At 42.0% G+C, this 17,506-nt stretch overlaps 1 protein-coding gene across 1 annotated transcript; it reads right to left on the reverse strand.

Moving 5' to 3' along the window:
- Positions 1–7,345: 7,345 nt before the first annotated feature.
- Positions 7,346–8,809, reverse strand: LOC130081755 (craniofacial development protein 2-like). Its single transcript, XM_056246464.1, has one exon. It carries the CDS (start codon positions 8,807–8,809, stop codon positions 7,346–7,348), a length of 1,464 nt encoding a protein of 487 aa, XP_056102439.1.
- Between the last annotated feature and the right edge of the window lie 8,697 nt (positions 8,810–17,506).

A 17,506-nucleotide genomic window follows, 5' to 3' on the forward strand; every position in this document is an offset into this window, starting at 1 on the left:
CTCAGGAGAATGGTCCCTGAACACACAAACGGTCCAAATACTGTGGCGGCTATTCGGCAGAGCAGAGGTGGACCTCTTCGCGTCAGAAGAGAACGCTCACTGCCCAATATTTTTCTCAAGGAGCGAGGACGCACTAGCCCAGGAATGGCCTCGCCGCCCGCTCTATGCATTCCCTCCGATCGCTCTGCTACCACAGGTAATTCAGAGGATCAGGGACACACGCCACTCGGTGCTCCTCATAGCCCCGCGTTGGGAGAGTCAGAATTGGGTTCCGGAGCTCACTCAGCTGTCACAGACAGCCCCGTGGCCCATCCCAGTCAGAGCAGATCTCCTCTCTCAAGCTCGCGGCACGATCTGGCACCCCCATCCACGGCGCTGGGCGCTACATGCATGGGTGATCAACGACTATTCGTCGATTTGCCAGAAGGAGTAAGAAACACTATCATACAGGCTAGAGCACCTTCCACGAGAAGGCTCTATGCGTCTAAATGGTCTGTGTTCTCAAAATGGTGCACCGACAAACATCTGGACCCACGGTCATGCGAGGTGCCGTCTTTGCTTGTTTTCCTTCAAGAGATGCTGGACAAGGGCAGGTCCCCCTCCACTCTCAAGGTTTACGTGGCAGCCGTCGCGGCGTTCTCTGAACCCCGACGCGCTCAGTCCCTGGGCAAAGACGAGTTAGTCATCCGCTTCCTCAGGGGAGCTAAGAGGATGAACCCTCCGCGCCCCCCCTCGGTTCCTATCTGGGATCTTTCTATAGTTCTCGAAGCTATGAAAGCACCCCCCATCGAGTCTGTGGACCTAAAATACCTCTCGCTCAAAACCGTTTTTCTGACGGCTCTGTCCTCAGTAAAACGCGTGGGGGATCTTCACGCGCTCTCATCCAGCGCCGCGTGTCTCGAGTTTGGACCGAATGACTCTGTTGTCATTCTCAAACCTAGACATGGCTATGTCCCGAAGGCGATTGGTACCCCGTTCAGGGCTCAGATTATTTCCCTATCGGCTCTGCCTTCATCCGATAGTGAGCGCGACGCCAATCTCCTCTGCCCGGTGCGGGCTCTGAGATTGTACACTACGCGCGCTGCCGCGTTCAGACACGCTGAGCAGCTTTTCGTGTCGTTTGGGGGGCGCACCAAAGGTCTGGCCGCCTCTAAACAGACACTGTCTAGATGGATAGTAGACGCTATCGCCTCTGCTTACGCATCTAAATGCCTGCCCTGCCCTCTGGGCATCAGGGCGCACTCCACTAGAGGCATGGCCTCATCGTGGGCATGGTCCTGTGGAATTTCCATTCATGACATTTGTGTGGCCGCGGGATGGGCCTCCCCGTCCACTTTTGTCAGATTTGGAAGTTCCCGCCTTGCAGGCAAAATGACTAGCTGTCTAACGACCAGCTCCCTAAGAAGCTGCATTACTGGGAGTCCCTCACACAACCGGTTCGCCCCTTGTGCTCTCCTTAAATGCTTATACACTTCATCATACATGCTTATGTATACACTTCATGTGCCCGCTCTGCCGGCCTCATAATACATTCACTCCACGTTAAAAATCCCCCGGTATCACCCTGGGATTCATGAGTGGATTCATAGCGCGCACGGCGTTGACCAGGTGTTCCCGCAGCGTAAGCTAGCTTACGCAATACGAGAGAACCTCTCGTAAGAGAACGAATCGGTTACCTAACGTAACCTCGGTTCTCTCTAGAAGAGGGAACGAGTATTGCGTTCCCGGCCGTGCTTGCGCTACTAGCGTTTCGCTTCACGCTGAAATAAATCAACATATAAGCCTGGGAGAGACTGTTATATACACCATAGCCACGCCCATTCTGGCGGGCCATGACGCAATGAGCGCGCGGGCGCCTCTCATTGGAAGCGGGTTCAGCCCCGCTCTCCCATAGGCTTAAGCAGTTCTCTCTGAGCGAACCAATGAGCTGCTAGCTAGCCTGCTCTAGGTCTGCCGCAGAGGAATCTTTCCCGCAGCGTAAGCTAGCTTACGCAATACTCGTTCCCTCTTCTAGAGAGAACCGAGGTTACGTTAGGTAACCGATTCGATTCCCTACATTATTACATGACTTTTGCAGGTCAAGTAGTTCCAGCAAACATCCAAAGCGCGCACCCCGAAAACCAGCGTCTCAGCGCGCAAATACTGAATTGAATTGTCTTTCACGTCTTTTGCTTGTGTAACCGGTGGCTCGCGACACCAGTTATCAAAACACTTTAACAACGTCTGCGTTGTGTAGCGTTGTGGAGACAGACACGGGACAACAGGCGGCGGTTTCACTGGATTTACTGATATACAAAACAAACAAGAGCAGCCTCTGAGTAAATCACCCTTATATCGCTCTCTTCAGTACATTAACAATGCCAAGAGGAAGAAATACAGAGAAAACATACCTGATATACAAAAACAAGAGCAGCCTTTGAGTAAATCACCCTTATATTGCTCTATAAAACAAATGTGATGTACATTTAATCACCATGTGCTTTCATCTCCACATATATAGACCAAAGTCAAAAATATAACTTGGTACAATTATAAAAATAACATAATACACATAAATTGCAGTGCAGATTTAGACACAAAAGCAACAATTAAAATAAAGATTAATTAAGATTAACAGGAGCCAAAAACAACTCACCTCTTCAGTGCATTAACAATGCCAAGAGGAAGAGGAGGAGACAAAACAGGAAATTGTGTAGGCTCATGATGACATCACAGCAATTAAAGGGGAAAAACGCTCATTCTTCAGGCAAGTATACCAGATATATGAAAATAAACCATTTTGTGTACATTATAATAAACAATACATACGTTTTAACAGTACACTTTCTGTACCTGTTACACGTGTACTGACGAATTCCATAGACAGTATAAGAAATGGACAGAGCCATCTCATTGGAACTCAGTTGAGACAGTTGAAGCCCATTTTTAGCGATTTCTGAGCACTTCCGTTCCTGACGGGCAGACTCAAACCGACTCAAACTAAGCTTGATGACGTGAGCAACCTGTCTGCCAGACGTTACTCTTCTAGTAGCTGTGCGTGAAAATTGCCAACGTTAATCTTGCAGAGACGGGAAACTTGAGCAAAGAGTTCTTTGGCGTGAGTGAGCAGGAGTAAGTATTCCGTTGCTTTTATGGACTCATTATCTATGGGCTTCTCCCTTGACGGGGCGTCCCCCCGATTGCCTGCGAGCTTCTCCTCCTGTCTGTATGGTAATTTCTGTACAGCGCGACAGAGAGTCGAGTGGTTATGACGCAATCGTTAGCCTATTTTTACTAAAACTGTTTCTACGGGGCCATAATGTAACATAGAAGGTAATGGAGCACTTTATACATTGTCGAGTTTCTTTAGAAATAAATAATGGACAAATGGAGTCTTTAAATGCCTCAGATGTAAAGTTATTCGCTGTCAAAGTGACGCCAAAATGAATGGGAGTCAATGGAAATGCTAACGCAAGTGAAGTTCTGCTACAACATGGCGGCACCCGGCCGGCTTCAACTTCCGGTCGATGGATTACCCCCTTGACGAATTCAAGTGAACGTAGACAGTGTATTCAAATGGGGTCCATGCGTTCGGTCTTAAAGGGGCAGCAGTCTTATAAACCTGCTGCTGTGTTTTAATGTTAATCAAACAAAGGACAAATAAATTACTCACTGCTCTTGACTAAATAGGCTACCTTTTGTAACTTTGCAAAAAGATCCATCTATGTTTAATTTATATGCATATGTAATGAATGAGTTTTTTTACATTTGATTGATTACTGTTGTTTTTATTGTAGTATCAAAATTGGAATAAAGAATGAAAATTTCAGTGGTGTCTAAACATTTGTACCACTGACCCAATCCTCAGCACTGAGCCCTGCTCTAAATATGTGCTATTAAATGAAAGATAAAACATGATAGAGCAATAGAATGAAGAGTGAAAGTAACAGAAGCTCATATACAATGCATTTAAGCATGAAAATAACTGAAGGAAATATTTATTTGATGAACAAATTAAGCCAACTAATATGATTTATATTATTTTGGTTTCTCTACCAATACATTTAAAAATGACAAATGCAGTGAAAATACAGGTATCGGTTATACGGTATTGGTATCAACGAGTACCAAAAATTAAAGTATCGGTATCGGATTCGTTCTGGAAAAAGTGGTATCAGTGCATCCCTAAATGTAACTATAAATGAAAGCTTTAGCGTAAGTTCTGCCGGGAAGACTCTATCTATCCAATCGTGTTCTAATACTTGTAGCATAAAAGATCAGTACTCCCAAGTCTTTCTGGCAGAACTATTCTTATGATGCAGATAAGGTCTTCATGAGTCTTTGTAAATATATTTATAGAATAGTAATACTTACTTATAAATAAGTATAAATGGGGCTATAATTAATTATAAGCATGGTCTTCATAGAAAGTGTTACCCCCTCTGTTTCAGTTAGTTCCTTGTCATGCATTATTTAATGTTTGAAGTCAGTGTGTTCATGGTTGTGTTTCCTCCTTATTCTCTGGTTTAATGTTTTGATTCTTGGATTAAAGACCTATTTTAGTATCTTCTTCATCGCGCGCTTTCATTACAGCCAACGACCGTGAGAATATGACTGTATTAAAAATACTTTTACATCACGCACACATTCCTTTAGTATTAACACTGCAATTACAGAAGGAATTAAAAAATGGATCACTTTTATAACAAGCAGTAGTGACACACTTCCTCTGACTTCCCTAGAGCTTGGTTCTGTTTTGTCCCTGGGCACACTGTTTCTAATGCACTACTCATTATAGAATATGGTGAAGAGCCTCTCTGAGTGTTTATTCATTTCTTTTTGTGGAAATTAGAAACGTGCCTCTTAAGTGGTTCCTTGCTATCTTCATACCACTGCATCTAAATGCAACTTTTAGTAGATTATATTATTTTTATTTTTTGCATTCATTCTTTTTACCGAATGTCATGCTCTCCCTTTTTTTCTTGTCGTGTATTGTGTCCCAGAGAGCCACTTCTGGAATTAGTGCTGCTTTCTCCAAGAGACTTCCTCTGTTTAATTCTCAGCCTCTTCTTGTCTATAAATCTGGCAGCAACCTTCTTTCTTCCTCTCTCTCTGTCTCTCTCTCTTTCTCTCTCTTTCTCGTTGTTCAGTAAATCTGTTTCCAGTTGTGGAGATATGATTGCATCAACACAGAGTACTTCTGGGTATTTTACACATACTATAGACTCTCTCTGTAATTTGTTGATGCTCCTGGTAATTTGCCTATTTTACTGTTTACCAGTTGTGTTATTTGTTCATGTTGAAAATGGCACAGTAGGGTGTATATCAGTTCTTCTGTTAAGTGCAAGCTAAAAGCATTATTTTAGACAGTTTAATTAAACATTTTGTCCCTTGTCCGTTCTAATCTGCAGATTGAAAAAGCCCGTTAGAGTTTTCAGATTATGGATACCACTGATATTGATTGTTACATCCTTAAACCAAATTGAGTTTACACGAATGTGTATGATAATAAGATTTTGTAAAAAAAAAAAGAATATACACTTCTTTCAAAAGTTTATGGTAATTAGGATTTTTGATGATTTTGAAAGAATTATTACAATATAAAATAACTGTTTTCTATTTTAATTCATTTTAGAATGTAATTTATTCCTCTGATGGCAGAGCTGAATTTTCAACATCATTATTATTGAACGTCTACTCTAAAGTAAGCTATCAAAATAAAGTGCTATATACCAATATAACACTTTACTTATATTCTCTCTCTCTCTCTCTAAGTCGTCCTCAGACGAGACTTCCATCGTTGCCTCCAGGCATCCCGATTCTCCATGCATCCGGCCAGTTCGTTGGTGCTCTGGGCTCCTGTATCCCTCTTGAGTATGTCCACGTATGTTAGCGTGGGACGTCCTCTTGACCGATGGCCATGTGTTGGTTCCCATAGCACCAGCTTGCTGGCTGGCAGCTCGCGATGCCTTCGGCAATGTCCTGCAAGTCTCATTCTCCTCACAGCAATCTTGTTGCTCACTCTTGATACTCCCTCATACAGGATTTTGTTGGTTACATGCACACTCTTACTGATATTAAGCACTGCACGCAGCATCCTGGTGTAGCACCCGTCCAGGGACTTCTCTAGGGTTGGATTCAGGGTCCAGCATTCACTGCCATAGAGGAGAACAGACTCTACTGTCGCGTAGAAGAAGCTGAGTTTGATTTGGCGGGAGAGGTTGGAGTTCCATACACTGTTCATGCCGTTCAGGGCCCTCCATGCAAGTGCCTTCCTCACTTTTAGATCTTGCTCAGTTGAGTTGACCCATGCGCCCAGGTACTTAAAGTCCTCAACTTCTTTCAGCACAGTGTCTCCTACTGTTATCAGAGGTTGATGTTCCAGTGGTACGTTGTAGGTCATGACCTCAGTTTTCTTTGCATTTACCCTAAGGCCAACCTTAGTCCACTCTAGCTCCACCCTGTGTAGTAATTCCTGAGCTTGTTCCATGTTATTGGAGAGCAAACTAATGTCATCCGCATAGTCAAGGTCTGTCAAGACTACTGCCGGGTGCCGACTTGACTTCCTTGGTGTCAACGTGAAGCCAAGTTCCTGCTCTCGCCCACTGATTGCCTTCTTGAGCGCATAATCAAGGACTATGATAAAGAGGAAGGGGGCCAATGTATCCCCTTGCATAACTCCAGCCAGGATGTCAAACTCCTCGCTGTTGCCATCTGGAGTCACCACCCTGGCCCTTGTTCCTGAGTACATGGACTCTATTGGCCGAAGTAGGTTCGGAGGAATTCTGTATGCCTTCAGGATCTTCACCATCATGCCTCGATGAATCGAGTCAAATGCCTTTTTGAAGTCTATGAAACATAAGACTACAGTCAGGTTGTCCTTCCTCACCTCCTCTAGTGCCAAGATCTGGGTTGTAGCAGTTCGCCCTAGTCGAAATCCATTCTGATTTACTCTCAGGTGAGGGTCGATTGCTTGCCGGACCCTGTTTAGAATCATGCGGTTGTAGATTTTCGCAGTGATACAGGTCAGGCTGATACCTCGGTAGTTGTCCGGCTTCGAGAGGTCTCCGGATTTGGGCACTGGCACGATGTTTGATAGAGACCACATATCAGGCTGCCGATTGTGAAGCAGAGCAAGGTTGCAGAATTCTAGAATGATGTCATCAAGATCACAGTTCTTCAGCACCTCTGGGGGTATTCCATCCGGACCAGCGCTTTTTCCCACTCTTACTGTGGCTTTTGCCCTGACGAGCTCACCGAGTGCGAAGGGACCATCGTTGACATTCAGGTTTGGGAGGTCTGATGGTATTTCCTCTTCCTCAGCTGCATCTGCTGTTTCTCCCAGCAGCCTTTTGAAGTGGCTTGACTAGGTCGCCACCCTCTCTTCCGGGCTGTGTCCCTTCACCTGTCCCTCCTTGGTCCTCTTCCGCCCCGTCATTTCATTGATGACCCTCCATGCTTCCCCATACCGCTGTTCCCCATGCGCCGCCTGCACCCTCCGCACTCTTTCCATCAGTTCTTCCCCTTTGATGGTATCATAGGTTCTGAAAAGAAACTGTTTGGCTTCGTTCAGCTCACTGCGCCTCTCCTCAGTTGGTTCCCGCTCAAAGTTGAGGCGGCCTTCCTCCACCATCCCACGTGCTGCTATGACCTCTGGATGTTTTGATCGCAGGGAGGTTCTGACTTTCTCCATCTTAGGCACGCACAGTCTGGTCGCCTCCTCGTTCACTGTGACGAATCTCCTGTATTCGCTGCTTGCCTCCGCTCCCCTGTCCAGCTGCTGGAATCGTCTCCTCACCTCCTCTGTGTATCTGGTTAGAAGGCCAGGGTCACTTGAGAAAGCTTTCCAGTTATACCGGATTTTGGGACTTGGTTTGGGGGCCCTGAGGCTCAAACGAACCCTCATTGAGACCACGCGGTGATCTGAGCCCACAGAACTAAAAGTGCTGTATGGCTCAGCATTCATGATGGAGTTCCTCCACTTCTTCCTCACTAAGATGTAATCTAGCTGCCGTAGCATTCCTGAGGCTCGGTCCCGGAAGGTCCACCTCTTTCCTGTTCTCTTCCGGAAGATGGTATTTGCCGCCAGTAACTCGTGCTCCGTGAGGAAGGCAGTGAGGTAGGTGCCGTTGCGGTTGGTAGAGTCGTGATAAGGGAAGGGTACGTCCTCTGGTCCAAGCCTCGCATTGAAGTCCCCAAGGATTGCCAGGAAGTTGTGCGTTGGGACCCCGCGGACCGCTCTTACAAGGTCCTCAAAGAACTTCTCCACCTTGTCAGATGGCGCCACGTTGGTGGGTGAGTACACGACTATGACTGTTGTTACTGGGTTACCCGAGAACTCTGTGCACATAATCCTGTCGGTATGGTGGTAAACCCGATGTAGAGCCTTATGTGCCCGTGGGCCCAGCATTAACCCTACACCTCCTGTTGCGGCTTGGGAATCGTTCTTCCACGCTGATGCGGAAATGAACGTGCATCTCTCCACTCTGTGGTACAGTATCGGGTCTTCAGTGTGCACTCTCCTATGCTCTTGGACCCCCAGGATCTCCACTCCCCGTTCCTCTGCGCAATGTGCAAGTTCTATCAACCTCGCTTCTTCTCTCGCTGTGCATGCGTTGAAGGTTCCCATAACAACTGGTCTTCGACAGCGCATGAGTGCATTGGAAGGGGTGATGTGGTCGGACAGGACCCTCCCTGGGACAATCCCGGGGTTTAAGGTCCCGTTGTCATGGTGTCCTCCCGGAGGAGGACCAGCACCACCGTCCGCTGCGATGTTCCTACGGACTCCCGCCGTTGGAAGTATAGTATTTGGGATGTCTTTGTGCTCCATGGTTGGCTTTACTATGCTTATAGCGGACTGTGGGGCGCAACTCCTCGCAGTCCCGATTTAATTTCAGGGTGCCCTTCTCTTAGACAGGTTGCTATCCAAGGCTATGAGCCCCATCTACCCATGCTATTTGACCCCTAGCTGGGACAGTGGTTGGCAGGCATCAGGGCGTGTCCACACGCCGGTGGGCCTGCACGTCGTGCCTCTGGGGTCCACTGCTGCTCCGAGATCCCCTGCAGTTTAGCCTGGGACCTCGCGGATCCCAGTATCCGTGTGTGGCCACGTGGAGGCACTGCAGGAGTCTTGGTGGTGGAGAGGCTGTGTACCGGCAGGAGGAGACTTACGCACTCGGCTCCTCTTTTCACCTCCACTAGGGGGGCTAGCAAGTGGCAGTAGCTGAAAGCAGAAAGTAACAAGCAGGAGCAACATGCAGCACATAACATGCAACATGCACTGACTACAAGTACTTCTACGCCCTACTGCACATGACACATCACACACACCCTGTGCAAACGCACACACACAAATATATTACTTATATTACTTACATTTATATATTAGTCTATCTTGAATTAGCTTTTCTTACTCCATTGGCATTTTTGTTTTTAAGCATAAACCTCACAAAATGGTGTTATTAATTCATAAACCAAGCAACAAGCAAGCAATTGGACATTAGGGTAAGAATATTATATAATTCAAGTTACCTAAAATATTTAGACACTTAAGATGTACTTACATGTTATACACCATATAACAAAATTGCAATAAGTGCAATTATTTTAACAATAAATAAATATTTGCCAAGCAAATAGTTTCATTTAAACTTTTTTTTTAATATATATATATATATATATATATATATATATATATATATATAAAACAGCAGATATCAGACAGAATGACAATATGTTCAAGCTGAATGACCATCTCTGAACAGCTGTATCAAACATTATGTCTGTTTATGCGAATTGCACACAGCGACTTTTTCTAGAGAGTGTAAAGTTCGTCTTGTCTTTTCACAGTTCATTAATGATTGCCTTTAGGAGTTAAACATGGCATCTGACACTGACAAGGCAATGTGATGTATGGAGGCATTTCATACACATTATTCATTTATATGATATTATTCATCAGGGCAAGACAGGGTGATGCTGAACCACTACTGCTGAAATTATTGCTGTGACTAAACTGAAAAATGAGACAGCTGCTGATAGGGAGGATTCATAGCATCTTCACACACACTCATTTTCTATTAGCAGTCCAAACTGTCATATAAAGAATCAGGGTCAAAAAGTAACTTTTTTTTTTTGCAAACAGTGTTGTCAAAGGCGCATGAATTTACAAGCCTTATATATTCCTTAGCCACAAACTGTATTTTTCCCAGTTTTTTTAAATATTATTTTAAAAAAGTGCATAATACATGGCTGGCATACGACTTCTATAATATAATTATTTTGTAGATTTTCATGTTTTTTTTCTTTCTTTTATACATTATCTTACATTTTTCTCTTTGGCATAATGTGATGGATATTTCCAAGGCTCTATGATATCCGTAATGCAGAAAAGTGGATGGAATCATGGAATGTAGCCACAAAAATGGAATTCCCTGTGGAATGGCACAGAATTTGGCAAACTTTGGATAAATACATCAAAAGTAGGGCTGGACGCTTAATCAAATCACGATATGGACCATGTCTGTGAATATTAGTCTGCCGTCTCAGCAGGGGCGATTCTAGGATTTTTTCAACTGGGGGGCACAAGAGGGGCCACAATTATTACAGAGGGGCCATTCTTATGTTGTGTATTTATGTAGAACTGTAGATATCCAAATCATTTCAAGTTCAGTAAGCTTTAAAATCAGCAATAAACAGTGATACCCTATTATCTTTTAATAGCAGTTATTCACTGCTCTAAATCAAAACAATAAAATACAATTTATATTAACTTTTCACTTTACAAAAGTGAAAGAAAAACTGTAATAAATAAAATAATCGGTAACACTTTATAATAACTGCATGCTATTAATCATTTGTTACGCATGAGTAAACAGTTAATTCATCATTTATAAAGCATTAATAGACATTAATAAGCAGTTTATAAATAAATACAGCTATAAACACTTTTTTTCTTGATTTATAAGCATATCTATAATGCGTTTAATAATTGTATTTTCATACTTTGTTAATGATCAATTAATAATTTCTAAATGAAGTACAGCAATATTTATAAACCAGTTATTTAAGAGTTGTCAGTCATTCATAAGATCACTTAGAAAGTGTAAGTAAATGTAGTAAATACAGGTAGTTATAAAGCATTTAGTAGTGGTCAGTTAACTATTTTGTGAGCTAATCTAAAGTGAGGACTATTCATGCCTTGTAAAGCATTTATAAAGGAGATTTAAAGGCTCATCAATCTTCTAAACAGTAAAATGTAACAAACACAACACAGTGATACAGAACATAGAAATATTTAACAGCCTTTAAATCTCCTTTATAAATGCTTTACAAGGCATGAATAGTCCTCACTTTAGATGAGCTCACAAAAATAGTTAACTGACCACTACTAAATGCTTTATAACTACCCGAATTAACCCTGAATTACTGCATAAATACATGTTAATAAAGCACTTATTAACACACTAAGTAACCATCACTATATGTCTGAATAATAAGATGTATGAATGTACATTTAAATAGTTTATTATTCATTTACTTACACGTTCTAAGTAATCTTGTGAACCACTGAAAACTCTTAAATAACTGGTTTATAAAAAATGCAATTAATCATTTAGAAATAATAAATTGATCATTAATAAAGGATGAAAATACAATTATTAAATAAATTATAGATATGCTTGTAAATCAAGAAGAAAGCATTTATAGCTGTATTTATAAACTGCTTATTAATGTCTATTAATGCTTTATGAATGATGAATTAACTGTTTACTCATGCTTAATGATTATTAGCGTGTAGTTATTATAAAGTGTTACCAAATAATCCAATGTATTAGTGTACAACTCACAAATAATAATAGAACAGCCTTATTTATATAAATGCATAATTATATTAATCATTCATATAATAAATACACAATTAATGAATTCATATAACTGTAATAATTGTATATAATAAATCTTTTTTTCCACATCCTATTCAATTTGCATATCAGCAGTTGCAGTAAATTTGCATTGATGAATAGACCAAATCTACTTATGTCGAGGAAGGCTAATTAGTCTTGAGCATATTGATTGTAAAATATCATATATCAATACTTTGTTAGATAGCTACTTTTTCAAAAAGGTAGCTTTAGTTTAACGTAAAATATGTGGATCATAGAAACAGTTTAGAATTACTTAATTAATCCAGTGTTATTTAAGTATTAATTATTTATTTTGCTATTTAATCATGCATTTTTATCTATTTATTTATGATTTTTTTTTTTTTTTTTGAGAATGTTTCTGGATGTCATCAAAGGACGTTTTGTCACTTCTGTGAAAACACAGTACACACTACACACCAAATTTGAGACGCATTTAATTCACTTTGCTTGACACACGATTCGTCTGATTGTGCCACACAGCATAGCAAAACAAAACTACAATATCTTGTTGTACAACAAGAAAAGTAAACATCAAGATATAGAAATTACATACAAATGCAAATTGTGCATAGGTTACACCAATTTTCTTTTTATGAATATGGTCCGTTTCGAAGTGTTTATCCAACAAACAATATTCGTAGATGCTACGCCCCTGATTAGCATTAACTTGGTCTGCTCTAAGAGAATACATCAAGCCTGGTCTGTCCTAACACTGAAAGACGGTACCCAGGGCCTGAATTTCGTTTTTTCCATTTTTTCCAAACAAAATGATTACATTTATCTTGCCTAAATGTTTGAGCTCATTGCATTTATACAATGGGGTAATATTGTTGTTAAGAATTTACACATCACAAGGAAGCTTGATTTAAATTGTTTAAATAAATTGAAAAAAGTAGCACAAATAAATACAATAGAATAAAGATACAAATAAAGACAAATAAAGAGAAAAGTTTTTGAATAGGTCTAACGTATTCATATACAGAAACTGAATAAAGTAATCAAATGGAAAATAACACTGGGTAGTATTTTAATCCTTAATAAATTAAATACATAGGCTATTAATCCTGATTCCTTTAATTTAAAGCTATCTTTTGTTGTTTTGACAACAAAATTAATGACAGACACATTTGGCTTCCGTCACTTTAAGAGCTAGTGCAGTGCACGGATCCTGTGTTCATTATACTGGCATGCGTTTTATGCTTATTAGCTAAAGACAAAACCGACTATGTTTAGAGTAGCCTATAGGCCTACTCACGAAGACCGAAATTGACAATTTTGCGTGTTAAAGCAATATAATCCGCGAAAAATAACTTTTGTTACTGGCCAGCTGTTTTTGAGGCGGATTTTCTATGAATGTGCGCATAGAAAATCATCTCAGAGAGTGCGCGAGCACTGATTAGTTTAAAATCGCTTGAATGTTTAAACTGGTAAGACTTAAAAAGACGTGCAAATGGTAAACTTCAGTCATGATGCACTGCTGGCCCGATTGTGCAAGTGAATATTCCGTCATGTCCCGACTCCTAAACGCGAGTGTGTATTATCGCCGCAGCGCTTGATGCTTGCCTTGCACAACACATTTTAAGAGAAGAGAGACGCGGCACGCTGTTTGTGAAATTGCGTCTGGCAGATAGTTGTTAAAAGAATGATTTGATTTTATCATCTGTGTGGATTACGATTGCGGGAATTTCCCGCATTATAAACGGGAGACCTGCGGGAATGATTAGAATTATGCGCAATACCCGCAATCCCGCGCTGAAATTCGAGCCCTGCGGTAATTTACCAAACTCTAGCACTACAACAACTTGCTAATCGAAAAAAATAAGCTGTATAAAATAGATCAACTTACCGTGTGGTTTTTTTCCATTGGAAAACAGCTCGCTATTCTTGGTCCTCGTTGAGAAGCATCGCGACGCGGAATCATGAATTATTCTACTAACAGTTACAAGCTGAAAGATTATGATTTTAATTTTTGAGTGAAAGACAAGTAGAAGGGTGGGGGCACACTGGGGGGCCAATCAATTTTCAGGAGGGGCCAGTGCCCCCATGGCCCCTCCCCTGTCTACGCCACTGCGTCTCAGTATATGAACACATGAACTTCATCTTGAGAGCTTCTCTGAGAGTCACTTCACAAGAATTTAATTTGATTTCATTTGATAAAACTACTGTCAGATACACACAGAAACTTGAGTCTTCTCTACAACCCAAAGTTCGGGTTGAAAGTTTGGTTTAACTTGTAGTTAGGTTTAACTTTTAACTTATCTAATTAAACCATTAAAAACAGAATCTAAAAAAAAAAAACGCCATTTGGGGAAAAAATAAAACAGAGACCATATGACAAATTTCATATAATAAGTTACCACAGGACCAAAACTTTTTTTTTTTTTACTGTTATACTGTTAATGTTTTAATAATTTTCCCATAAAAAGCTTAAAGTTGTTGAAGCTTAAAGCTTTAAGTTGACATTTTTATTAATGGATGTTTTGTGTGTCTTTGATTTGAATCAAGTATGTCACTTACACCATTGGGGGTCTAACTTTTGTTATATAATATTATGTAGCTGCTCCCAACCATCTGGCGAGTTCTGCTCTTTTTGGCGCTTGGCAGGTGTTAAACCCATGTGTGACCACAAGAAAAATCACATTTGGCTTGTGTTTTATTTAGGGACGTGAAAGTTTGATGAAGGCAGGATAGCAAATTTGATGTATGGTTGGATCATAAAATCATTACATTACAACATGGCAAACATGGTTTTGCCTCAGGTGTGTCGACCCTGTTCTTGGAAAAACCCTCTGTTTCTGATGAAATTTGCAGTCCATTATCACGAGCATTAGTGAAATTACAAGCATCTGCGTACGTGCGAATGTTCATGTGTACGAAGACACTGATTTCGAGAGAGTAATAATTATTGGACATGAACATTAGCGTTCCTCAATGCATTTCACTGGGTGGCTGTTCGGATGAGTCATTGCACAAATAGCAATATGTTGTGCGCTTTCCTGTTTTGTCAATGTGTCTTCAACAAATACCCATGTGTTCATGCATATGACTGTATTTTTCTGGTGTGTAGAGTCTGTGTGTTTGCACACTCTCTCTGGGGACTTGGTCCCTCTATAAATATCACTGAAGGGAAGACTTCCCTTCCCCTGGTCAGACCTTGCACTAATGTGCTAATGTGCTAATTCAAATACGTGCATATTTCTTTATATATATTTTCTTCTGTTTCTTGGCGTGAATATGCATGATTTGCATATGCATATGTTTTTGTGCATGCATTTGAATTATTACGTTTTTGTCAGTGCATTTGTTTTCATGCTTGTTTGTGTATGTGTGCTTTGAACTCCCTGAACATTAATCAGAGAAGTTTCCCCCTGTGATGTTCCTGGTATGTTACCAATGGCCATCCATCAAAGCTCGAAACCAGGAATACTGGCTTCTGATTGGCTTATCAGTTAGTGGAAGAGAGAGTAGTGTTTGTATGTTTTAGTTTTCCATGTGTAATTGTTGCATGTAAAATGCTTTTGTATTTGAGCACTGTTGATTTTTCTTGCAGTGGGAACATTTCTCAGGGCTTTTGTTTAATGTTATGCACAACTGCACTCTGGGGCTGATGTTTTGCTCAGGCAGACAGACATCCGTCATGCTTCGGTTTGGTTTTTTGCCCTTTTTATGCTCTTGCCAATAGCTGTTTATTGTGTGTTTGTTTGTGTTTATCTTTTGTATTTGTGTGATGTTTGCAGTAAATTAAGCCCATTACTTGTTGACATTTGTCGTGTTTCTGTTACAGAACATTAGCTGAATATAAAATAAAAACTAGAGCATGCCATAAATTAAATGTGTAATACTGTTTTTAGCAGAGTTTTTTCCAGCACCCCTCCCAGAGACTCCAAGAGGCCCGGGTACTCTGCACTGCCGTTCGGCCCGTAGGCACACACAACAGTGAGAGACCGATCCCCGACCCGAAGGCGCAGGGAAGCGACCCTCTTGTTCACGGGGGTGACCTCCAACACATGCCGGCTGAGCTGGGGGGCTATAAGCAAACCCACACCATCCCGCCACCTCTCACCATGGGCAACTCCAGAGTCCATCCTCTCTCAAGGAGTGTGGTTCCAGAGCCCAAGCCGTGCATGGAGTACCTCTCAACCTCACGCACAATCTCAGGCTCCTTTCCCGCCAGCGAGGTGACGTTCCACGTCCCTAAAGCTAGTTTCTGTGTCCAGGGATCGGGTTGTCGGGGCCCCCTCCCTCGACTGCCGCCCGACCCACTATGCACCGGCCCCTTACGGTCCCTCCTGCAGGTGGTGAGCCCACGGGAGGGCGGCCCCACGTCGCTCCTTTAGGCTGAACCCGGCCAGGCCCCATGGGGGAGGCCCGGCAACCAGGCACTTGCATGCGATCCCCAACCCCGGGCATGGCTCCAGAGTGGGGCCCTGACTGCGCCATGCCGGGCGACGTCACGGTCCTTGTTTTTCCTTGTAATATAAAGGGCTCTTAGGGCGGTCTTCGTGAAAAGACCAGGTGTAAATGCCCTCCGAAACGCATTTGAGACGGATTTGAATCCGATCGCTCAAACCACTTCAGGAGATGGTCTGGGCCGCATTCCAGACGAAACTGGACAAGTGTAAATGCATCTGGTTGTTGAAACCACATATGTAAATTTTACTCCTCCCAAAAATGCTAAAAAAATAAACGTGTGAGAGCGTGTTATAGGCTATATGTCATGTTATAGTCAGATATGACGACGCAACACACATCACCTCAGATGAGCAGCTGAGCATCTATTCATCAAGCCAACACGCCGCAAACTATCGCAAATCAAAGTGAAAGTAAGTCGCAGACGCTTAACACACAATCATCTTCATTCCCGACTCGAACAAAGTGTTGGCGTTACGGGTATGGCCCTGAAATGGTTTAAATCATATTTGACAGATAGGAGTTTTACTGTCCGCCTTGGGAATTGCTCTTCATCTACTGCACCTCTTTCTTGTGGGGTTCCCCAAGGCTCCATTCTGGGACCCATGCTCTTTTCCCTGTATATGCTGCCCTTAGGGTCCATTTTTAAAAAAACATAACATTTCTTTCCACTGTTTTGCAGATGATGTACAAATTTATTTGCCTGTAAAAAACAATGAGAAGAACAACATCCAACCTTTGTTAGACTGCTTGAGTGATCTCAAAATTTGGATAGATCAGAACTTTCTATGTCTTAATGATAAAAAGACCGAGATTGTTGTGTTTGGTCGTGCGGGACATCTAAGTGAATGTGCAGATGCTCTTGGTACTCTATGTTCCCATATTCGGCCTTTTACCAGGAATCTGGGTGTAATTTTTGACAGTGCTTTTAAATTTGACAAACAAATTAGTTCAGTTGTTAAAACTAGCTTCTTCCACTTGAGACTTCTGGCGAAGGTCAAGCCATACATGCTACGTAAAGACTTTGAAACAGTCATACATGCTTTTATTACGTCGCGATTAGACTACTGTAACTCTTTGTATGCCGGATTGGAGCACTCATCCCTTCGACGGCTACAGTTAGTGCAGAACGCAGCAGCTCGACTTTTAACCGGAACCAAAAAACTTGAACATATTACTCCCGTATTGGC

The sequence above is a fragment of the Rhinichthys klamathensis genome, unplaced genomic scaffold (assembly GCF_029890125.1).
Source record: "Rhinichthys klamathensis goyatoka isolate OS25496 unplaced genomic scaffold, OSU_Roscu_1.1 h1tg000040l_1, whole genome shotgun sequence".
NCBI classification, from domain to species: Eukaryota; Metazoa; Chordata; class Actinopteri; order Cypriniformes; family Leuciscidae; genus Rhinichthys; species Rhinichthys klamathensis.

Excerpts from the sequence above, each read along its gene's own strand:
- LOC130081755 (XM_056246464.1), bottom strand. The coding sequence starts at position 8,809 with ATGGAGCACAAAGACATCCCAAATACTATACTTCCAACGGCGGGAGTC.